This window comes from Brachyistius frenatus, unplaced genomic scaffold, assembly GCF_029030835.1.
Source record: "Brachyistius frenatus isolate BFR_SWC_R1_liver_20210118 unplaced genomic scaffold, ASM2903083v1 Contig_19, whole genome shotgun sequence".
In the NCBI taxonomy this organism is placed as follows: Eukaryota; Metazoa; Chordata; class Actinopteri; family Embiotocidae; genus Brachyistius; species Brachyistius frenatus.
The window spans coordinates 1,469,379-1,491,953 of NW_027210618.1; the positions used below are offsets into that span (position 1 = coordinate 1,469,379).

At 43.3% G+C, this 22,575-nt stretch overlaps 1 protein-coding gene across 1 annotated transcript in view; it reads right to left on the minus strand.

Annotated features, from left to right (window-relative positions):
• Nucleotides 1-22,575, minus strand: part of LOC138619062 (A disintegrin and metalloproteinase with thrombospondin motifs 20) — an 82,656-nt gene that overhangs the window by 26,832 nt on the left and 33,249 nt on the right. Inside the window, exons 12-25 of the mRNA XM_069695273.1 lie at nt 18,972-19,117; nt 18,504-18,685; nt 17,493-17,629; nt 17,017-17,134; nt 14,401-14,496; nt 12,136-12,302; nt 11,791-11,920; nt 10,791-10,917; nt 10,494-10,704; nt 10,033-10,197; nt 9,297-9,467; nt 6,870-6,989; nt 2,722-2,829; nt 752-916 (exon numbers count right to left, since the gene is read on the minus strand). Coding sequence (XP_069551374.1) covers nt 752-916; nt 2,722-2,829; nt 6,870-6,989; nt 9,297-9,467; nt 10,033-10,197; nt 10,494-10,704; nt 10,791-10,917; nt 11,791-11,920; nt 12,136-12,302; nt 14,401-14,496; nt 17,017-17,134; nt 17,493-17,629; nt 18,504-18,685; nt 18,972-19,117 — 2,043 coding nt within the window. The remainder of the gene's footprint in view (nt 1-751; nt 917-2,721; nt 2,830-6,869; nt 6,990-9,296; nt 9,468-10,032; nt 10,198-10,493; nt 10,705-10,790; nt 10,918-11,790; nt 11,921-12,135; nt 12,303-14,400; nt 14,497-17,016; nt 17,135-17,492; nt 17,630-18,503; nt 18,686-18,971; nt 19,118-22,575) is intronic.

Consider the following 22,575-nt stretch of genomic DNA (forward strand, 5'->3'; position numbering starts at 1 on the left):
GGGCACTGTCGATTTCACAAGCAAACTACGTAAATCTCTAACCTGGATATATCCAGTTAAAAATATAATCTCATTTAAAGTACAGATTCAACAACATGTCCGGCATTGTTGTGAGAAACATGTGATGTGATCATGTGACTAAAACATGTTAAGGTGCAAAACCATTTGATTCTATACACTTTAAACCTCACCATGTCTTGACATTTAGTTCACCTTTTACTTTGCATTCCTGCCTGACCTTGCTTGACCTATTTCACTACGACTCCTTTCCCAAGATTTTCTTCCATTTATTTCTCTAGTGAGATGTTTGAAGGAGGTTTTCCAGGTTCTAAATCAGCCACGAGTTTAGGGAGTGTTGTTTTCTCTGATTGTTTCCATGTATTGCTTCATGATGTGAAGCCCCATGAGTCTGTGATTGAATACAACAGGAGTAGAAATCAACTTAATATGACGTAAATGTAATAAAACTCAGTATAGAAATTTTATTTGGGCTTTTGAATTTAAGGGCCTGTGATTAAAATGTCACATCATCGCTGTAAATCACCTCTGGCCCCACCGCACCACTTTCGGTAACATCATCAACAGTTTTGGATGAAATTCAAAAATCAAGTCTCAATTGTTCATGACTACAGCAGTACCATATGCCCATTTTGTTTCAGTGTGACGTTAACATTGTTTCAAAGTGATTACTGCAAGTCACCGGGGTGGAAAACATCTGTATTGATTGGATACAGTTGGATGTTTTACTCACAAGAGACCACTCTCCGGCGTGCCATTGGCCACAGGGGCTGAAGCAGGCGGAGAACTCCGGGGGACGGGGCAGGTGGGCGCAGTACGATTCGTCAGCCACTCCTCCCTGGGCGTCTCTGCAGCTGACGTAACGTGCCCGCTTCCCCTTGCCACAGGTCACCGAGCACTGGAGGAGATGCAGATACAAGCAGGGCCAAGATTAAAAATTGTCACATGTGGAATAATACAAAAAAAGCCTTCATGTGGTTTTTAAAGGGATGACTCAATTATACTCATTCCGACTCAGTGACAGTTGAGAAAATGCCCTCGAAATGTATTGGTTTTCTCTGCTAACATAAAATAATGCCAATTGAGCCCCAAATGATAATGGGAGCATACTATATATAATAGTCGAAATAATATATCTATGGATCCCCAGTAAAAAAAAAAAAAAAAAGTTTAAGAAACTTATATTGTTTTCGGATGATTAAATACTTTTTTATTTATTTTTTTTATTTTTATTTTTTTAATCTCAGCTATAATACATTTGCTTTAAATTATCAAGGTAACTTCAAGGTACATGGCCTTTATCTGTCTTTTATTTTTCAAATTTTTTTTTTGCTAGACCTGACTTGGGTTAAACTTTGTTTGGTGATAGCAAGTTTCTATAGACTACACAACCTTTTATTTGTTGTAGAGGAGTTCTGTAACACTTCCTGGCACCGTGTTCATATTTTAAGAAATAATAGACATTTCTGAGACTTTCTTTTCTTAGGTGGTAAAAGATCAGCCAACATTTTTTCATGAAAACAATATATCATGGCTTTTTCATCTGCTGCCACAAATAAATGCATTTTGACATTGTCTGCATTTCCTGGAGTCCTGTTCGACTTTCACCCACTTTAACTACATAGATGTATTCCTGCCATCTGAAGACGACATTATAGTAAACACATCAGAAGGGATGAATACCTAATGCAATCAAATGGCTCCAGCTCAAACAGGCACGTTAATATCCCTCTCATATCAATGACACCTAGAAGAGCATGGCAGTTCCGCTGCTTTGGGAATGTATGCATGTTTATGTGTGCATGTGGGGTGTGTGTGTGTGTGTGTGTGTGTGTGTGTGTGTGTGTGTGTGTGTGTGTGTGTGTGTGTGTGTGTGTGTGTGTGTGTGTGTGTGTAAGACCACACTGGCACTGGTCTTACACACACACACACACACACACACACACACACACACACACACACACACACACACACACACACACACACACACACACACACACACACACACACACACACACACACACGTCTTTGACATGTGAGCTCACACCGACTTTCAGACTGACAGATGGGGTTCAATCTTAGAAACCGTAGACTCGTGTTTAGATGGAATCTGGTTTTCATTTGCCACGAATAACAATGCAAAGTATCAGAGAGACGGAGGGGCCTCTCAGCCTAGACACTGGAGCCTGCGTGTTTCTACATATGTGTGCGTGTGTGTGTGTGTGTAGACGCAGCAGGAGGGTAAAAGAGACAATGCAAAAGAATATTATAGTCATGTACAGTATGTACTATCTGAAGGAATATATATATATATATATTTGTAAACACACATACAGGAGATTCATCACTATTAGAGTGTGGTTTCTTTCTATTAAACCCACACATACACAAATAGCTCCATCAATACTCTTATTTTCATTCTTTTTCAAAGTGTGATTGCAGAATTCAGCAGATCACTTTCCCTCAAACCACACACACACACACACACACACACACACACACACACACACACACACACACACACACACACACACACACACACACACACACACACACACACACACACACACACACACACACACAATAGTGAGCAGCACAGTACAACGATTTGTTTGTCATTTAATTAAAAAAACATTGCTTTTGTCTATTCAACATATTATAATGTGCTCTGACAGACCCAATGAACCCTATTTGTTTTCTTACTGCAGTCCAGGAGCCGTATCTCCACTGAGTCAGGAGCTGCGCTGAGTTGTCAGGGCGAGGTGTGCTTTGTACCGGAGAAGCCCATGGACATGCTGGCATCTCACAGTCCTGCAAAAACAAACATGTAAACACAGTATCCTGTAATGTGCCCAAGAAAAGACAGCTTGAAAAATCTCCTTGATCATTTCTTTCCAAGCTTGTAGACCCCCAAACTGCAATGTCTGTCCATATCAAGATCCCTGCATCTGACACAGATCTCCTATTTGGGCACGTAAAGGTCATCAGGTCAGTGCTCTTTGCCTCCACTGTCCATTAGCGTCTAAGAACCCTTGAAAGGCCCTCTCCACTCAAAACTGTCTTTTTGTCAATGTCACTTCTCTTGGATGTTTTGACCTTCGCTGTGCAGAATGGTGCATGTCCTGAGATTGACACGAGAACACTGTCCCCAAATTCTTGTGTTGAAAAATTGTTTATGCTCACCTTAAACCTAAGTTTGAGGAGTGTCTCTATGAGCAGGATTTATGACATCAACTAGTTTAGACAACAGTCCATCAATAAAAAGAAAAAAACAAATTATTCAAACATGTTTGGAGGGGATCTTTAAGCACTCCACTTAAACCACTCAGGTAAAGTGGGCTGCAGCATTATGGTCTGTGTCCACCTTGACACTGACTTTGGGTCCAACCAAAGCAGAGAAGTTACTGAGGCTGATGATATTCACAGCCATCTTGACATTTTTGTTTCAGTAAAATTCGTATTTCAATGACACTTAATTAAAGAACATAATGAAAGGGTGAATAATATATTTTGAAGGTGAGCGGAACTGCTTTTAACCAATTAATAGGTGATTGTAAAGAGCTATGCTAAGCTAAAATGTTAACATGACCGAAATTATCTCGAGGTATCAGATTATGAGAGATAAACTATAAAGTATTTTATTATGAGCCATATAGTTGCTGAATAAAGTTCAGTTTTAGTGATTTGGTTTCGTGGTTTGTAATAAGAATCACTATTTGGTCTGGCTCCCCATTTATAGGCTCACTTTACTTACTATTGATGTGTTCAAGCTCGAACCAATAACATTTAAAGCTACATTTATCAATTTTCTATACTAAAAATGTATGAGTTCCCCTCAGCTCTATTTCAGCATATTGTTTTGGCCTTAAAACCCATAACTGCCCAGTCTGGATTAGTTTCACTACTCTCCCTTACTTCCTGTCCAGTCACTGCAGACAGCTGTTTTCACTGTAAAAGAATTCAATAAAAAACACTGCACACCCATGTTGTAACAATTTAACAAAAAGGAGGACCCAAACACAGGGGACTGAAACAAAAAGGTGAGATGTACTCACAGACTGTAGGTAACAAACAAATGAAAACCCAAGGCGCCGGCAGAAAGCCAATAACAGTCATATACAAGAATCTACAGCGAAGTACTCACAGGGAAAAGACATATATGAACCAGGAACTGAAGGGGGAAAGGCTGGTCTAAATAAACTAGATGTGCTGATAGTCTATAACGAGGTACAGGTGTATATAGGAAGTTCACATGACAGATGAGTGACTACAAAATAAAACAGGAAGTGACTGCAAAACAACAAGAAAAGCAAAGAGCAAATAAAAACAAAGACCTGACCTGTGTTACCTAACCAGCACCACAAGGCTACGAGCAACTTTGGCAAGTCGCTGGTAAATGTAGTGGAGCAGTTAGCCACTTCAGTGCCTGATTATTCCCCGTGGGAGCGAGTGGAGACCAAACCAGAGCAAACAAGAAAGTAGCCGGTAGCTCTGGATGGAAACATGATTCCGAATGCATGCTAATCTTGCTTCATGTGTGCTGGATGTTAAAATTAAAAAAATGTTTGCTAAGGTGATAACAGACAGATGCTGTGTTTACAGCTTGTTCTGCTCCACTCAGAGGCAAATGAGTATTTAATGCTGCTTTGAGTTGGCTTAAACTCATCACTGTTCTAAATCTGGCCTGCTAGCTGCAGAATTTACAGGAATGATCATCCATCCATCATCTTCTGCTTATCTGGGGTCGGGTCGCGGTGGCAGCAGGCCAAGCAAGCTAACCCAGACTTCCCTCTCCCCCGCAACATTTTCCAGCCGAGGTGTTCCCAGGCCAGCCGGGAGATATAATCCCTCCACTGTGTCCTGGGTCTTCCCCGGGGTCTCCTGCCAGTTGGGCGTGCCCGGAAAACCTCCAGAGGGAAGCGCCCAGGAGGCATCCTAATCAGATGCCCGAAACACCTCAGCTGACTCCTTTCGAAACGAAGGAGTAGCGCCTCAACTCCAAGTTCCCTCCTGATATCCGAACTCCTTACCCTATCCCTAAGACTGAGCCCGGCCACCCTACGGAGGAAACTCATTTCGGCCGCTTGTAGCCGCAACCTCGTTCTTTCGGTCACAACCCAGAGCTCGTGATCATAGGTGAGAGTCGGAACGTAGATCGCCCGGTAAACTGAGAGCTTCGCCTTCCGGCTCAGCTCCCTTTTCACCAACACGGTCTGGTGCAGCGGCTGTTTTACTGCTGCAGCCGCACCAATCCGGCGGTCGATCTCCCGCTCCGTCCTCCCCTCACTCATGAACAAGACCCCGAGATAGTTAAACTCCTTCGCTTGAGGCAGGCACTCCATCCCCACCTGGAGGGAGCAATCCACTGGTTTCCGGCAGAGAACCATGGCCTCAGATTTGGAGGTGCTAACCCTCATCCCCGCCGCTTCACACTCGGCTGCAAACTGCCCCAGTGAGTGCTGGAGGTTGCGGTCCGAAGAAGCCAGCAGGACCACATTGTCTGCAAACAGCAGAGATGAGATCTGGAGACCCCCAAACCCGACGTGCTCCTCCCCCCGGCTGCGCCTAGATATCCTGTCCGTGAAGGTCACGAACAGGATCGGTGACAAAGGACAGCCCTGGCGGAGGCCAACACCCACCGGAAACGAGTCTGACTTATTGCCTTCTCCAAGTTCACAAAACACATGTAGACTGGATGGGCAAACTCCCAGGCCCCCTCCAGTAGTCTTGCGAGGGTAAAGAGCTGGTCCACTGTTCCACGACGAGGACGGAATCCACACTGCTCCTCTTGAATCTGAGGTTCGACAAACGGTCGGAGCCTCCTTTCCAGCACTCTGGCATAAGCTTTACCCGGGAGGCTGAGTAGTGTGATACCCCGATAGTTGGAGCACACTCTCCGGTCCCCCTTTTTGAAAATGGGAACCACCACCTAGTGCTGTGCATGGAGGTGATCCCAACCATATCTAGCTGGTACCGCCCCACCTCCTGCACCAGCTCCGGCTCTTTCCCCGCTAGCGAAGTAACGTTCCACGTCCCCAGAGCTAGTCTATGCTGCCGGCGATCGGTTCGCCCGGGCCCCCGGCCCGGCCTGCCGCCCGGTATGCAATGCACCCGAACCCGATGCTCCACCCGCAGGGTAGCTGCTCCATGTTGTTTCTTCGGGCTGAGCCCGACCGGGCCCCATGGGCGAAGGCCCGGCCACCAGACGCTCGCCGGCGAGCTCCCCTCCTGGGTCTGGTTCCGGGAGGGTGCCCCAGTTTCCCTGATCCGGGCGAGGTGGCTTCAGTCCGTGGGCTGCTGTTCATCGGGGTCTTTGTGAGCCGCTCTTTGTCTGGGCTCTCACCTGAGACCAGTTTGCCTTGGGAGACCCTACCAGGGGCTGATGCCCCGGACAACATAGCTCCCAGGATCACTGAGCCACTCAAACCCCTCCACCATGTTAAGGTCATCAGGAATGATCAGCAGTTCTTTAATATTATGGGATACATGTTTGAACTTTTCAAGAGGTCTCCACTTATTGCAACATGAGGGACAAATCAATACAAAATCATACACTGGTTGTAAAATATACAGGCATTTTGGTTAAAATATTCTGAAACCAATTTTAATGAGCCTATATTCAGTCTTTTTATGATTGTTTCCTGACCTCAAATGATGCATATGACATCTGCATTCAATACTGTATGCAGTATTTAATGCTGTCAGTCCTTCGTGACGAATTTTATGTCTTTGTATCCTAAGAGTGAAATACTGATTCTGGTACAAATAAGGGCAAGCCTTGAACTTTAGGTTATTTGAGCAATCTGGGTTGTGTGAGCAGTTATTATGAGTTTTCTTTTTAGTTTTTTTACCTGACTGTCTCTGGGCCTCGCTGCAGCATTGCACTCTCTGTCATCTACTGTGTCGCCATAGTTCCCCGACACACACCTCACAGCTCTCATCTGGTAGCCATGGCCACAGGTCACCGCACACTGAAAAGACAAAATTACACACACACACACACACACACACACACACACACACACACACACACACACACACACACACACACACACACACACACACACACACACACACACACACACACACACACACACACACACACACACACACACAAAGAGAGGGATGCTCAGTCAACTGCAAGCTATCTCAAACTCTATCTAAGTATGTCAAGGTTGATATCTCAGACAGGGCCTCAGTCAAGGTCCAGCTCAGCAGAGCCTGGTTAAGGCCTTGACAAGCACACACACAGACATGTTCGTTCAGATACATACCCACAGTCTCAACTCAACCCTTTACCCAATTCTTACCCCACATATGAGGCCATCCAATCATGATTAGGTACAACACGAGAGCAGAGGAAGTGCCATAGGATCGGTTTATTTGAGCAGCAAATTCTAATTGCACAGGCAATAATAAGCCGATATATTCCAGCTCTGTAAATACCACTATCTGACTTCATACAAACACGTGTGGGAGGGCATTAATTCTAGATGTTTAAAATATGCTATGAATAGCCAAAGACTTCCATTCATACATGTTTCAGTTTGTGCTCTACCCCGACAGTGCTAAACTGATCCAGAAATAGTTGGAAATGAAATTTGAATGCCAAGGAAGTTGTGTGCATCTGTGTGTGTGTGTGTGTGTGTGTGTGTGTGTGTGTGTGTGTGTGTGTGTGTGTGTGTGTGTGTGTGTGTGTGTGTGTGTGTGTGTGTGTGTGTGTGTGTGTGTGTGTGTGTGTGTGTGTGTGTGCGCGTGCACTGTGGCTCGGGTTTAGTGTAACAGGATGTTAGGGCAAAGTGAAAGTACTATAGAGGAAATGGCAGCTGGAGTCACAGAGAGCACACTTCTCCGTAACATGCCGGTATATCAGGTTACATATACAAACACACACACACACACACACACACACACACACACACACACACACACACACACACACACACACACACACACACACACACACACACACACACACACACACACACACACACACACACACACACACACACAAACTAGAAGTCTACACTGCCTCTCTCCTACACACCACATTCTTACTTTTTGACCACACACACACAAACACACACATAGTAACAGACAAGTAAAAGTCCAAGACAGCCACACACGAATCTAGTGTTGGAAAAATCTGAGATTTTGGATATCAGAATAACATTAAATGGCATAAATGTGGTCCTTTCCTGGTTTTAAAGGCTGCATTACAGTAAAGTCATGTAATTTTCTGAACTTACTAGACTGTTCTCAGTGTTTTATTTATTTGCCTTTACCCACTTAGTCATCATATCCATACTGCTGATGATTATATATCATAAATAGTTTTTGTGAAAGCACCAATAGTCATCCCTACAATATTATTGCAATATCGATTTGGTTTTTTCATTTTGGCCAAAACTATCCTGATAGTTGATTTCATCTGTCTGGCCCATCCCTAAATGAAACCCATTTACAGTCAGATGCTACATCAAGTCACCTCGTTCCAGTGTGTTGATGTATTACGCCTGTACTTCACCGGTTTCAGGTCAATGAGGTCACGTCTGTGTTGCTGATTTGTTCCATCCTTCACACAGCTTCATATCCCTCTGGGAGTGTTTCACTGCTGGAGTGTTTTGCCTGCCCGATGTTGTTGACGAGCTGATTTTTTTGCTTCGAGTTTGGGTAAGGAGCCTACTTGAATGGATCGTTTATTGTCTTTTAAATTATGTTTATTGTTGTTATTTCTGCTTTGTTGTGCTGTAGCCAACAGACAAAGTTAATGGAGTTAAGTCCAGTTACAATCGACACAGAACAAAGATGTCTTTTAGTTGTTAAAATCACAGTCATCCTCATAATTAATATGTCGTGTAATATATGATCGGGAGTATGCACAGGATGTTTTTGAAGCCCGACCAAATGCTTTGTGATGTTTCTGTGGCTGACCTGTTCTGAGCGGCTTAATGTGCTTTCTGTCAAAAACGGACTTGATGCATAATTTTAATAGAACGGAGTGGAGAGTCACTCATGGGATGCTTCTGAAACGTGCTGCTGCACATATAGTAGAAACACAAGCATTGTCGACATTTGGCTGCGATCAGCTCTGATAGCTGCATCCCAGCTGAAAAGTGACGCAGTTGGCCCCAATGGAATCCAGCCTTTCACCTGTGTGTGTGTGTGTGTGTGTGTGTGTGTGTGTGTGTGTGTGTGTGTGTGTGTGTGTGTGTGTGTGTGTGTGTGTGTGTGTGTGTGTGTGTGTGTGTGTGTGTGTGTGTGTCGTCAGGACTCACCGCTCCCCAGACGCCGACCTGCCAAGTCGCACACTCGGGTAGCTCGCAGCTCCCCACGGAAGGGGGTTTATTGGACGGGTCACAGAAGTGCTCGCTCAGCTTTTCATCCCCGGCTCCCGTTCTGCAGGACACTTGTCGGTGCCTCATCCCTTTCCCACAGGTCACCAGGCACTGGTGGGGGGAGAAGGGTGTAGTGGGATGTGGGATTATGGTAAAGGAGAGAAAATTGTGAAAGTCTGTGAGTTTCTTTATGATGCAGTCCTCAATCAGACATTCCACTCTTCCAAAATAGTAGACGGGACACCCACATGACCACCCTGATTGTCCTCCCACAGTTATGTCAGTGAGCGTCGACAAAAGCCTCTAAAGTTACTATTGTAAAACATTCCTACCTCTCTGACACTGTCGCGTAAAACTAAATAAATAAATTATTGATTTATTGCAGGATTTATGGACGGCTTGGCTAGTTGCATGCACCATAACTTTATTATATTTTTTGGCAATGTGGTCCGACCCATATATTAGATTACAGTATACTGTAAATACACACATGACTTCATTGTTAGTTTCTATAAACATTTGCGTGTGCTGAAAGCTACTTTCATTCGATGAAGTTTGTTGACTTTGTTGTCTCCTTTTTGGGATTGAAACACTATTATTCAGACGTTCTTGCAGCATGTATAGGTGTGTCTGTATGTATCCATATCTGCATGTCCAGGTGTGTGTCGAGGCCCACCTCACTCCACTCACTGACAGTCCACTTCGGACACGGCTGGTCATTGCAGGTTTCAGTAACCACCCTCTGGTATTCATTGCATTCCCTGTCCACCAGCTGCCGGCCCAGATTGTTCATACAGTACGACTCTCTGCTGCGGCTCCCACGTCCACATGTCTTTGAGCACTGTATACAAGAGGAATACACAAAGGTGTTTTCATGCATTTTGCTTTTGTTGTTGTTGGCTCAAATGTTCAGTTCATGTAAACCATTTCAAACAATTTCAGTCTGTTCAAAACATCTGTTTTTGACGGCAAGAGCAACCTGTGTTTAATTTCTTTTTCCTTTTATTGTTTTGTATTTTGCATCATGACCATTAACCAGAGCACAATGTAGGCTTGAAAAACACATGTCCCTGAATTGGAATTAGGGTCTTTCATTTTGCATTCAGTCTGTTTGCCTGGTATATATAATGACTGTACCTGTGACCAGGCGCTGTACTGCCAGCTCTTGAGCAGACAGTCCCCATGGCAGGGCTCTCTGGTCTGAGGTTTAGCGATGTCTCCACAGGTGCTCGCCTCCATCCTCTCACTCTGTCTCTTCATCACGTTGTATTTCATGCACTGAACATCCAGGCTGCGGTAACCCGGGCCACATTTAGCTGAGCACTCGCTCTTTCCAGCAACATGCCACCTGTGAGATAGGAGATGTTGAAAAACGTCTGGTTGTGTGTGTGTGCGCTGTAGGATTTTATTTTATGTGTGTAAATTGATGCGCACCTAACTTCACAGTCAGTGTTGCAGGGCTCAGTAACAGCAACAGGACGAGGTAAATGTTCACAGCGTTGGTCCGATACCTCCAGGTGATCGCTCTTACGCACACACACCACCTTTCGTCTTCGCTCACCTGCACACACACACACACACACACACACACACACACACACACACACACACACACACACACACACACACACACACACACACACACACACACACACACACACACACACACACACACACACACACACGGAGGAAAGCAAGTTTAAAATCAGACGACATCTGGTAGACACTTCACTTGTCAAAATATCATATTCCTTCACCTCTAACGAGTCTGACCAGCTTTCTGACATTAAATCCTTCATCAGACAGCCTCAGGGGTCCATGTTGGTCTCAGACTCCACAAACACATTTCTTTACTGTGCACTCTGACCCACTGGGAGTCTGAGTAGCTCACTTCCAGGAGGGAAATTTACGGGGCTTAAAGACCAGACTAAGGTGAAGGTGTCGGGCGATTTCATTGGCCTGGGTCCTATCGGGCTTGCCAGGAGGTAGATTTATGGAAAGAGAGGATGAGTGAGGAAGGTTTTAAATCCGGAGATGTGTGCAAATTGATGTGAGAGAAAAGCTGATCGTAATGTGCACTGACACCCGATTCATGTCTGTGTTAAAAGAGCTGTAAGATGCATTGTCGGTCCTTTAAATTTCACACTTTTACAGGTTTTTGGTGATCCATTTTTATACTTTATATTAGCAGTGGCTGTGAAGTTTGGCCACACGACTCAATAAACCTTTTTCTTACAAGGAGAAAAATGGCAATTTGTTAAATAAAAATTAGCCAAAAAGTATATAAAATAGTATTTATGAATCATCACAATTGCAGAAAAGCTCTCAATTTTGTGCAATTGTAAAGTTTTTTTTTTTTAAGATTCACTAAAGCCAAAGACAAATTATCACATTTTAGATGTGCGGAGACTTGGAAGCCAAGCTGAGATCTTACCCTGACAGATGCGGCTGCACTCGAGCCAGGAGCCCGAGGGATCCCACACAAACTGCTCCCTGTGTTCCTCAATGGGTATGTTGAAGGAGTAACGCACATCTGGGTTGTAGAGGTTTCCAACGCACAAGACCTGTGCAAACAATGGTGGGAAAGACAGCAGGGTCAAAGGACTGACCTATGTATTAGTTTGAACACATCCCTTGAGGCACAGGGATTAAGATCAGTGTGTTGAGAAGCTATTCTTTGCAGAAAAGCATACAGAGATGAATGAAGAACATACAGAAGGACTCATAAAGTAAACATAACATACATTAATTAAAAGGCAAACAAATGTATTCTTAATACCTGTAGAATGAGCTCCTCCTCAATTCGCTCAGTGCAGTTGATGCGCTCAACTTTTGTGTCTGAGCCGCTGTACTCAATGACGGTTCCCTTGAAGGTGATTTCCCTTTTGAACATGGCCACCACAAAGTTCCCATTTAGGAGGGAATTGGATTGGCTATCAGATAAAGCTGGAACAGGAAACATACAGATATAAACAACAATTTTTACCACAAAAGAAAGAATTTGTCTTAAGTGAAGGAATGCTTGGTTCCTAAATGAGTTTGTCTCTTGTGATTTGAGGGATTAAGAATGCATAGAAAATGGCATTTATCATTTCTGCCCATATGTTAAGTAAACAGTCTTTGAGTTGCCAACCTATTGTTCTGCAAAGCTATTGTTGCAGGGGAGGTACTGTATGTTGAAACACTGGTAGCACTAAGTAAAGTTCGACTGCGTGACTCTCCTCAGTGACTGACACTCCAATGTAAGCAGAAGAGCTCCACTGACAGCAAATACAAACAAATGCATAAACATAAATCCATGATGAATGTCTACAAGCTCTTTCTCTACCTCCAGCATCATGATTCCAAGAAACATGCAGGCAATTACAATCTGAGAGTGCATACTGAAACAATGATTAAGTCTCTCAATAGAACTTTGTTTACACTTATATCTACACATTGTTCGATGCCAGCTAGTCAATCACAACTAGCAATGATCTACAGAATCTGGTTGTCATCAGTGACACTCTTCAGAAATGGAAAACGAAGACAATGCCTGTAATGTAAAGTCATCAACACAGAGAACTTATATGAACATAGTTTTTCTTATGCCTACTGCAGACCAAAAGAAGCATATTTTCCAAAAAAAACATGTACACCTTAACGAATGAACATAAAACTTAACGTAAAAAGATTAAATCTTCTGTTACAAAAGTTGTTCTAAAAGAGTAAAAAAGAGAGAGAATGATAGCCTACATGTGAAGAGGAAGTAAGAAACCAATCATGTTTATTTAGTGAATTAAATATTAATTAATAGCTTCAGAGGACACTGAGAGTACTGATGACAGACACCTCTGAAATTTGATTACTTTGAGAGGCTGTTCTTGAGAAGATCGCCGTGCTCATGACAAAGTGCTAAGACTGCATTTACATTGTTTTGTTTTCATGTTTGCTTTTAGTATTGATTTATCCTCACTATTAATTTTACTGTGAACTGAATAGCTTGTGTGCATGCATGACAGAGCACAGGTGAGCTCAAGGTTTCCTCTTTATGAAACCTTTTCCATGAAACAGACACAAGTTTATTTGTATTTCTATTCTATTTATTTAAAGTAAGTACATGCAATTATATATTTATGCAGTACCTTTTATATTACACTTCAGGAGGGCCTTAAACAGCTTTCTAAAGGTGTCTATAGTATCCAACTGCCTTCAAACACAAGGAGCCGCAACTTCAAAGGTACAGTCTTCTTTTCATGTCACGAGTGTCCTGATCTTCTCCAAAAATCTCTACATACTGTACTGGCTGGAGTGACAAAGCTGGCAGGGCATTGCAAATATCAACCATATTTAATACAGATTCCAAAGTGCAGTTGTGGCACTCAGGAACAGTGGGGGTCGACCTTCTCACAGCGGTGTGGCAATGAGGCTCTGCCAGATGTGTTTCCTGACAATTTGACTTAAAACATCTTGAACCCGACTTGAACCATCTGAAAATGGGCGCCCACCCTCACAATGCAGGCAAAACTACTTTTCTCAGGGTTTTTTTTGTTTCTGTCTGTCTCCACACACTCGCTGAGCCAAAGGTAGGTCCATCTAACCCTACGCCCCTATATCTACTTTCATGCAGCCTGGGCTCCACATGCCTCTAATTAGCACTTATTGCTGCCTCATTTATCTTTCTCAGTGGCTGACACTCCATTTGCTTTCTCAACCAACCCAGATCGACCAACGCCCCTCACGTTTCCTTCATATATACTCAGTACAAATAACGGTTTCCTTTTCATTTATGAAAACAGTTTAACAACAGTTTGGCCCATGTCTCAGTACCCTCATTTATTGACACCCGCCTCTACAGCTCCGGGTCACCAGGTCTTGGTGCTTTATGGTAATGATAGGAATAATGGCATTGACCTATGGGATGAGAACTGAAGGGCTGTAATTTATGCATCTTATTAGGTTGGACTGCTCCCACTGAAGATTGATTCTCCCAGAGAAATCCTGAAACTTGAATAGTATTGCTTAAAACCACATTCTTGTACTGACATACACGAAGCACACTCACCGAGGTAGTTGTCATCTTCTGGCTTTCCAGAGTAGCTGACCTGTTTGATATCAATGTTAGTGGCTCCAGCTGGGATCCGCACCACTGTGTTGTAACCTGAAGGAGGAGAAAACACAAAGAGACAGACACAGCAAGGGAGTGAGACAGAGAGCATGCAGAGTGTCAGAGGGAAATAATAACAGCAGCAACAGCAGTGAAAAGGTCCCACCTTGATTTTCATAATAGCTTCATTATGCTACACCACAAACCCAGTCAGGGAAGTCCGGTTCCAACCACTGGGGGATTTAAATGTCACACTTGGAAAAATATATATTAAAAAAAAAAAAAAGGTCTAGTCATCTCAAATAACCTGCAAGAGGCCTTGTTTTAGTCTCAGAGGCCTGACCGTGAAATGGTATGTAATTATTCCCTGGACCTACCTTTGGCCTGTAATTACTGCACCGGGCCTGTTGTCCAATGATAAACTAACACAAAAAACGAGGGAGCATGAGAGAGAGAGAGAGAGAGAGAGAGAGAGAGAGAGAGAGAGAGAGAGAGAGAGAGCGAGAGAGAGAGAGACCCTGACAGCCAAGAGGTGACAGCAAAAAATTAGGTTTGAAAACTTAGCGCTGAGCAGGAGGAATGTAATAAACAAAATATAAAGACAATGGAAGCATTTAAAGGAAAAAAGATCACATTTATGAATCTCGCACAATCAATTAGATGTATTAGATCTAAATATTCTTTTGTGACCTACTGAAATCATCATGATCAGCATTCAACATTTAATCAGTTTGGCTTGTTTTTGGTTTTATTGAATAAAAATAAGGAATATAGATATATATTGTTTGGTTCAAAACTCATTTTGTACTTTTGGGTTCTCTGGAAGTCTCAGTAGAGACTGTAGTGTTGATTAATGATATCTGGTAAGTACAGTTGGACACAGTAAACATTTACTAATTTCCTTCATCATGACATTTCAGCTTTGACTGAATGGAATAAAAGGAAAGGTGTGGGTTGATGGGATCTTCCTTTCATCAGCCTCATAGATCTTTTCATGCACGCGCGCGCACACACACACACACACACACACACACACACACACACACACACACACACACACACACACACACACACACACACACACACACACACACACACACACACACACACACACACACACACACACACACTAACAGCCTGTTAGTATTACAGTTGTCTGCCTTTGTCTTTGATCGAGTCGCATCAAGAGGAATTTTTCTCAATCTTTTCATTCATAAAAGACAGTATGAAAACACTACTTTGCATATTCAGTCGCTATTAAAAACCAAACCTTCATACAGCTGTCCCCGGACTTCATTGTTTTTCAGCGTTATGTAAAATTCCCTCTCTAACCACTGGAGAGAGGATAAGCTCATAAAAACGCAAGGGTGTATCAACTTTAGAAACCGCCAACACGGTCCGCCTCTGAGGCAACATGGTATCCACAAACCATTAGAGCCCTCTGGGATCCCCCAGCTTTGCAACTGACCACACACACAATCCTCCACCACCACAGGGTGACCCAGGAATGAACAGTAAACACACCACCAGGAGGGAAAAAAACAACAACCATGCTGCACTCAGGGAACAACTAGGGTTTACCTCAAACATGCCTCTCTCTGCCACGAGCAAGAAAATGATGATGTAGTATTAATAGCTTGCAAATTAAAGTCATTTGATTTATATTTTTTTTATTCTGAAAAGTGCTCAAACTTCTTCTCCTGTTGGCATTTTATTGCTTTAAATTGAAGAACCTAGAAACCAAAAGGTAACGAAAACTGTAGTTAAGAGAAAGACAGAAAAAAAGAAAAGAAATAAAGAGACACCAAACAAAAAAAGAACAAAAGGGTGAATGACAGAAAGGCAGGCCCAGACCCAGGAGCAGAAGGATATCCTGCCTGGGCTGCACTCCCACTTGTTTTCTCTTTCTTAAGGTTAAGCCAGATTTCCAGGGCCGAGGTCAGTGCCTGCTTTGGTTCAATACAGTCCTCAAACTCTGTGCCCCCCAACAGCCAAAACAGAGCAGAGAGAAAAGCAGATAGATAGAGATGCTGAAGCTCAGTGCCAAACTAATACAGGGGAAACATGACGGGGGCCACACCCAGGGCTTTTTATGCTAATGCTTCTGCTGTCGCTGCCCAGACTTAAAAGGATTGGATGCAATCAGGAGTTGGCCCGTGCTGAAGTGCTGCATTAAGCAAGACAGTTCAAAGGGATGATGTCAGTTTTGTATTTGCTATCGAGAGACCTGACAGGGCGAGATCGCCGAGTTAATCAATTTCTAAAGCTGTAGAATAGACTGGTTTTCAAAATGTTTCCAAATTTGTATTGTTGCTAAAAAACAAAACAAAAAATCAAGCTTAATGTGTTTAAACATAACCAGACGTGACATCGGTACCTAATATGAGCATATGGTGCGTCAGCGTTGTAGCAAGAACTGGAGGTCTTTCTTAGCTGGTCGAAGTTTACTGTGCATCACATTTATCAAAACTCAACTGCAGAAGCTGCTGACGTACTGTGTTTAATAGTGACACTTTTTGTGAGAACAGTCAGCTATTACTGGACGGGACATGCGATCTGAGCGGCAGGACTTACCATACTGAGCGTCGTTGAAGGTCCCGGCCAGAGTTTTACATGACGAGTTGTCCCCGCCACACACTCCGCACTTGTCATTCCTGGCCTTCGAGTTAAGTACATGGTCACAGCCAGCTTGCTGAAGACGTGCAGATGAAGAGAAGACAGAAATTTGTGATTTAGAGTGATGTGATATGACACTCAATGCTTAAAAAGATCCGTTTGAGTGATTTGAAGTACACATTAGTCAACAATTTGGACACCATGGATTTGGGAAACGAAGATGGTTCTGATACAAACACTTCACAAAAAATATGTATAGGCTGACAATGTGTTTTTATGCAACGGCCTAAATGTAGCTGTGAGACGAATGTACATATCTGGCACTTTCATACACTACATCATGAGAATAAGTTATGGCTGACAATGCTGAGTACACGTTTTGTTGCGTGCATGCACAGATTTATAACAGAGGAAGAGGAAACATGCAGATGTACCCTGCAGAGGCCTTGAACACAGATGTCGTAAGTGTCTGGCCCACATGGTGTGCCGTCAATGACGCGGTCCTTCAGCTGATAGTACGCCATAGTCCCAGCAACCCGGCAAAAGAGCTTACAGCGATCCTTCATTAATACTGCCAGGAAAAAGAAAACAAACAAAAAAAAAAGTTGGACTCGCTCATTAAGGTAATAAGAATACAGAAATAAAAAAAACTAGATCAATAATAGGATGAAAAAGCAAGAGATATTTTGTCTGTGCTGATGAACATAACACTTCACACATTTTTTTTTAGCTTAAATGTATTTAAAAAAAATAATAATTTAAACTTCAGGAACTGCTAGAACTGACAATTTATTATCCATTGTTTGGGAAAAATCACTTTGTATCTGAAAGTACACTGGCTCCAGGGCTTGGCTTGTTTGCTTGTGTAGCTTCAATTAAATGAATGAATCACTTGCAGTAACTTTGCCAGATGGTAATCTGTTGGGGGAGGGCTATCTCGGAGGGGACTGAGATACGGCTGGAAGAGGGAACTCTGCCAGGGGGTTCATATAGAAGGGCTGTGTGCTGCTTTTATGTTGCTGTTGATTAGTGTTTACTGAAGGAAAACTCAGGGGTACCCTCTTATTGCGGGTATAAAACATGACCAAAAAAAAACACACACACTCGCACACTCCTTTATCCTTTATGTGTTAAAACTGCGGTGCATTAGATTCGAATGCAGTAGACCCACAAAAATCACAATTTTGTATGTTTTCACATCCCTCCTACACACAATGTGGACTGCATGAGAAATTTACACAGGCCCAAGTGATCATACAAACAGTGGGTGCAGACAAAAACTGATTTCAAAATGGAGACATGCAGTATTTAAGTTAAATGCACCAAATATACTGTAGCATTGGCTTCAAACTACATTGTATAGTTACATGTAAATAGTATCCGTCTTTGATGTTGCTGCACAGGTTCCCACAAGACATTCAAATTACATGCTTGAGCGTACTCACTGCCACTGTACTTGGGGACCCAGCGGACGGTGGGAGGTAGACCGTTGATGTTGAAGTGCTTGCCGTCAAACTGAGAGCACTGCTCTTCGCGGAAATCTTTCCGTCCTCGAGGACACGGCTCAGTGTTGCAGGAGCGGAACTTCATCCTGCGACCCACGCAGAACTTACCACCATTTCTGGGCCTAAAGTTCAAGCAGATCACAGAAGCACTTCAAACAATTTTAATTTAGAGATCACATTTTCTCATGTTTGACTGCTGCTTTCTGAATTCAAACCAATATTGTTTGACCAAAGTTTCCCTGAGTGTTGATCGCAATCAGGTTGAGACTTAGTTTATTTGACATGCGATCTTGTTACTAACTTAAGCTTCTTTACAACTCTTATTCAAATGTGACTGCTCTCTGTGACATAGAGACACTTGCTCTGCATAATGCGTTTGATTGTCATAACTCTATGATTCTCTCTTACTCAGGCTTGTTGCAGTCTCTCATGGTGCTCCTTGTTCCTCCACCACAGGACCTGGAGCAAACACTGTAGGGCCCCCAGGGCCCCCACTCCCCGTGGACTGGTTGCAGGTCCAACTCTTTGTTTACACACATCCCGTGTTTGCAATACTGCATGTGAAAACACAAAAACACAGACAAACACACACAGATCATGTTATAAAACCATGACTGCAACTCCTGCAGTGCTGAAGACAAACACAGACTGTGTTGAGCACAGTTGGGAGTGGTGTTCCCTTTTGCCTTCTTAATCCTTTCTTTAGATCTTTAGTTGGACTGATTCCAAATCTATCCAGTGAGGATGAGAAAATTCCATTTCATCAATACAACGTAGTAGTTTGAGACTCATAAAAGGTGTTAAATGTATCACTGCTTCTCAAAATATTGCACACTCTTTTCTTTCTTCAGTCATTGTTTAATTGGGCTCACATACAGGTTATAAAAGACTGATTCAAACAATGCTGTTAGACATTTAACCCCAAAATTTGTTTAGCTACAATAAGGAAAAATGACATCCATTTTCTGCGCCACAGATAATGGAGAATACAGGTTAATTATTTGATAAATAATCACTAGATTGTAAATACGAAATTACATAATACAGAGCATTCATACAGTAGATCCAGTGGGAGATAGAAAGTAAGGCGCCTGGTATCAAACAGTGTGTACCCACTGAGCAACTTTTGCCAAGAAGTGCTAACAGTGCTTTCATAAGCAAAGCACGGCAGGCACATTTCCCTTTGTGTGTAACCAAATCCCCCTCTCAGTGAGTAAGATATCGGAGGGTCCTGTTCACTGAAAGAATGCAGGACAAGACGGCGTCTGTCTGGGTACGTAGCCCGCCGTCCGGGCACACAGGCACGGGGAGTAGTGGCACCATGATAAAGAAACTCTAGAGTTGTGATAACAACAGGAACAAAGTTCATTGCTGGCTTGACATCAGGAACTCTCTTTTCCTGCTGAGCTGTGTATCTGCTCAGGTGCATGGCTTTAAACCTGTAACCAGTAGGGGAGGATGCTGAGTGTGTTTATTTGCACTGCACTTCATTTGGTTTATAAAGTTGACGTGCAAATTGTTTCCATCACTGCCAAGCTCCAATCAGAAAGTTCTATAATTTCAACTGGGCACAATTCCATTCCACTACAAGATATTCAATCTCCTATTTCAGATTAAAAAAAGCGAGAGCCTCCTGCTTCGAAGACTTTTGGGAATTGAGAACATAACCGTGTGAGATCCGCTCCAGTGCATTTTCATAATTACACTAATGAACCAGCGAGGATATCAATCAAAGTCATCTCCTGGACAATAGCTAATTGGGCCACATTCTGCTTTAACATTCACAAGTGCGGTCAACTTGCAGCTATTGCCTTCAGTGAACCCCTGCAAAACTGCAAAGTCATACACACAACCACATCTAAACACACAAAATGTGGCACCATTGCTTCTACTACCCAGGCCTAGTTTGCACACGTGTTTTACACACTTGTGGGACTAATGATGGAGTGTAGAATCTGTGTACAATGACAGACAGGTGTTAACAGCTGCATGGCATGGACTAAACAAGCCAAAAAAAACTTCCATAATCTAGGCCTGGTCTGAGGAATGGCCCAGCCCATTTCTTTTCTTCCTGTCCAACTCCACTGTAAACTGAAGGCATTGATCATTTTGTTGGAGCACAACCAATAGATTCAGAGAAAAAAATAAAAATAAAAGGCACTGAGAAGAATATGATAAAACCTCCACGAGTGCAAATTGCTTCCACACCCATGAAAAGGCAAACAGGTGGTGGTTCTTGTTGGTTGAGCAACCAAAAATAGAGCGTTAGAGTTCAGTGAATTGTCAAAAAGACACATTTAAGAAGCAAGTCCAAAAGCTTTCCCAAAGAGTTCCCCTCCCCTTACAGCTCTCACATCCCCTTCCCCCGCCTCAGCTTAGGGTCTGTCAACCCGGACCTGAGCATCGCTTCTATACCTCCTCTCCACAGACACCCATCCCCCCCTTATCCCCTTATGGGAAATTGCAAGGGCCATGCAGGGACCACCACAGTGCAACCAGGCAGCGGGACCCAAGGAGCTGTCAAACACAAGGCGGACTGTCTGTCACAGAGGACCAAAGACTGTGTAAGCATCTGAGGCATTCCACTCTCCCCGCTGGCACCCTGTGTTTACCACCGTTTTGTTTGGCTTGAAAAGGTGATGTGGGTGAAAAAAAAAAGGAGGAAAGGGGGTTGTGGAAGGGGGAAAAACATCTGTGTGAGATGAGGTGTGTGTGTGTGTGTGTGTGTGTGTGTGTGTGTGTGTGTGTGTGTGTGTGTGTGTGTGTGTGTGTGTGTGTGTGTGTGTGTGTGTGCACGTGTGAGAATGTGTGGTAAGTGTGAGAGTGATTGCTTAGGGTCTGGAGGCATCTGGGGGCCACGCTCAATTCCAATTAGCCTCTATCCAAAAGTGCACAAACACACTTGGAAAACACTGAGGTGAAAGGCAGACTTCGCAAAGCTCAAACAAGCATTACGAACACCAGCAAACCCTTCCCTAGAAAGATTGTCAAATTTGTCCCTCAGTTGGGAATGTGGTGAGACATTTGAAGGTCTTGTGAGAGAAACCTGTCCAGCTTTGATTAGCATGTGTTTCAAATTAGGAATTTCACAAAGACACACGCTGACTCACCAACTCATATCAAGATATGCATACAGTAGCCTATATCACATGCATGCATCTTTGCACAAGTATGTAGATGGACAAGAACACAACGTACTTTTGCCTCTTTTCAAACAAACGGACCCATACAGCCACAGAGAGTAGTCACCAGCAGGCTAACCCCGTCAGTGGGAATAGTAAGGACGGCAGCATCTGCTCTGAGCTCCTCAGCTGGCTGGTTTGGAAGTTAGCACCTTGTAATTGCCAGGAAACTGTTGCAGAAAGCACCTCATTTCTGAACCCAAGCCATACATCACTGCACGAATGAGAAGGCAGAGGACTGATTTAAAAAGCACGCCACTCTTTCATTTTAACACAGCCATTTCCAAAAGGCATCACCTTTCATGTTGCGGTGTCTTTCTCATGGCTCTGGGTTAGGACCTCAGTCTGGCCCCGGCCTGTTGGGGGGTTGTGTATTTGCCGCTGATGCTTTGCAGCAACCGCCCCTGTCCTCTCAACAATGCACGATTAAAACATACTGCAATCTGAAAAAAACTAAAAACATCTGAAACCCCCTGTCAAAATGGGACAATATGGACCACCGCTGTTGATTTTCAAGAAGGCATCATTCACTTTAACATATGTTGTAATTTAACCTGGAGGTGAGAGGAGATGTGGAGCTCACGAAGCCACAGGTCTCTTTGGGTGGAAAGGAGATGTGGAAATAAGTCAAATGACAGTTATTATTATAGTGGATTTACACTCATTTTTCTGCCATGGCATACATTTGTTCCCTGTTAGTTCCATATTTCCTCTCCCTTGTGTTAAAAGGGTGTGAAGACAGGAGGAGGAGACATGACAAGACGCAGAAGAAAGTGAAGAGAAACAGGAGAAACAACCTGATGAAACCATGAACCCAGCCAAGCCCTCCT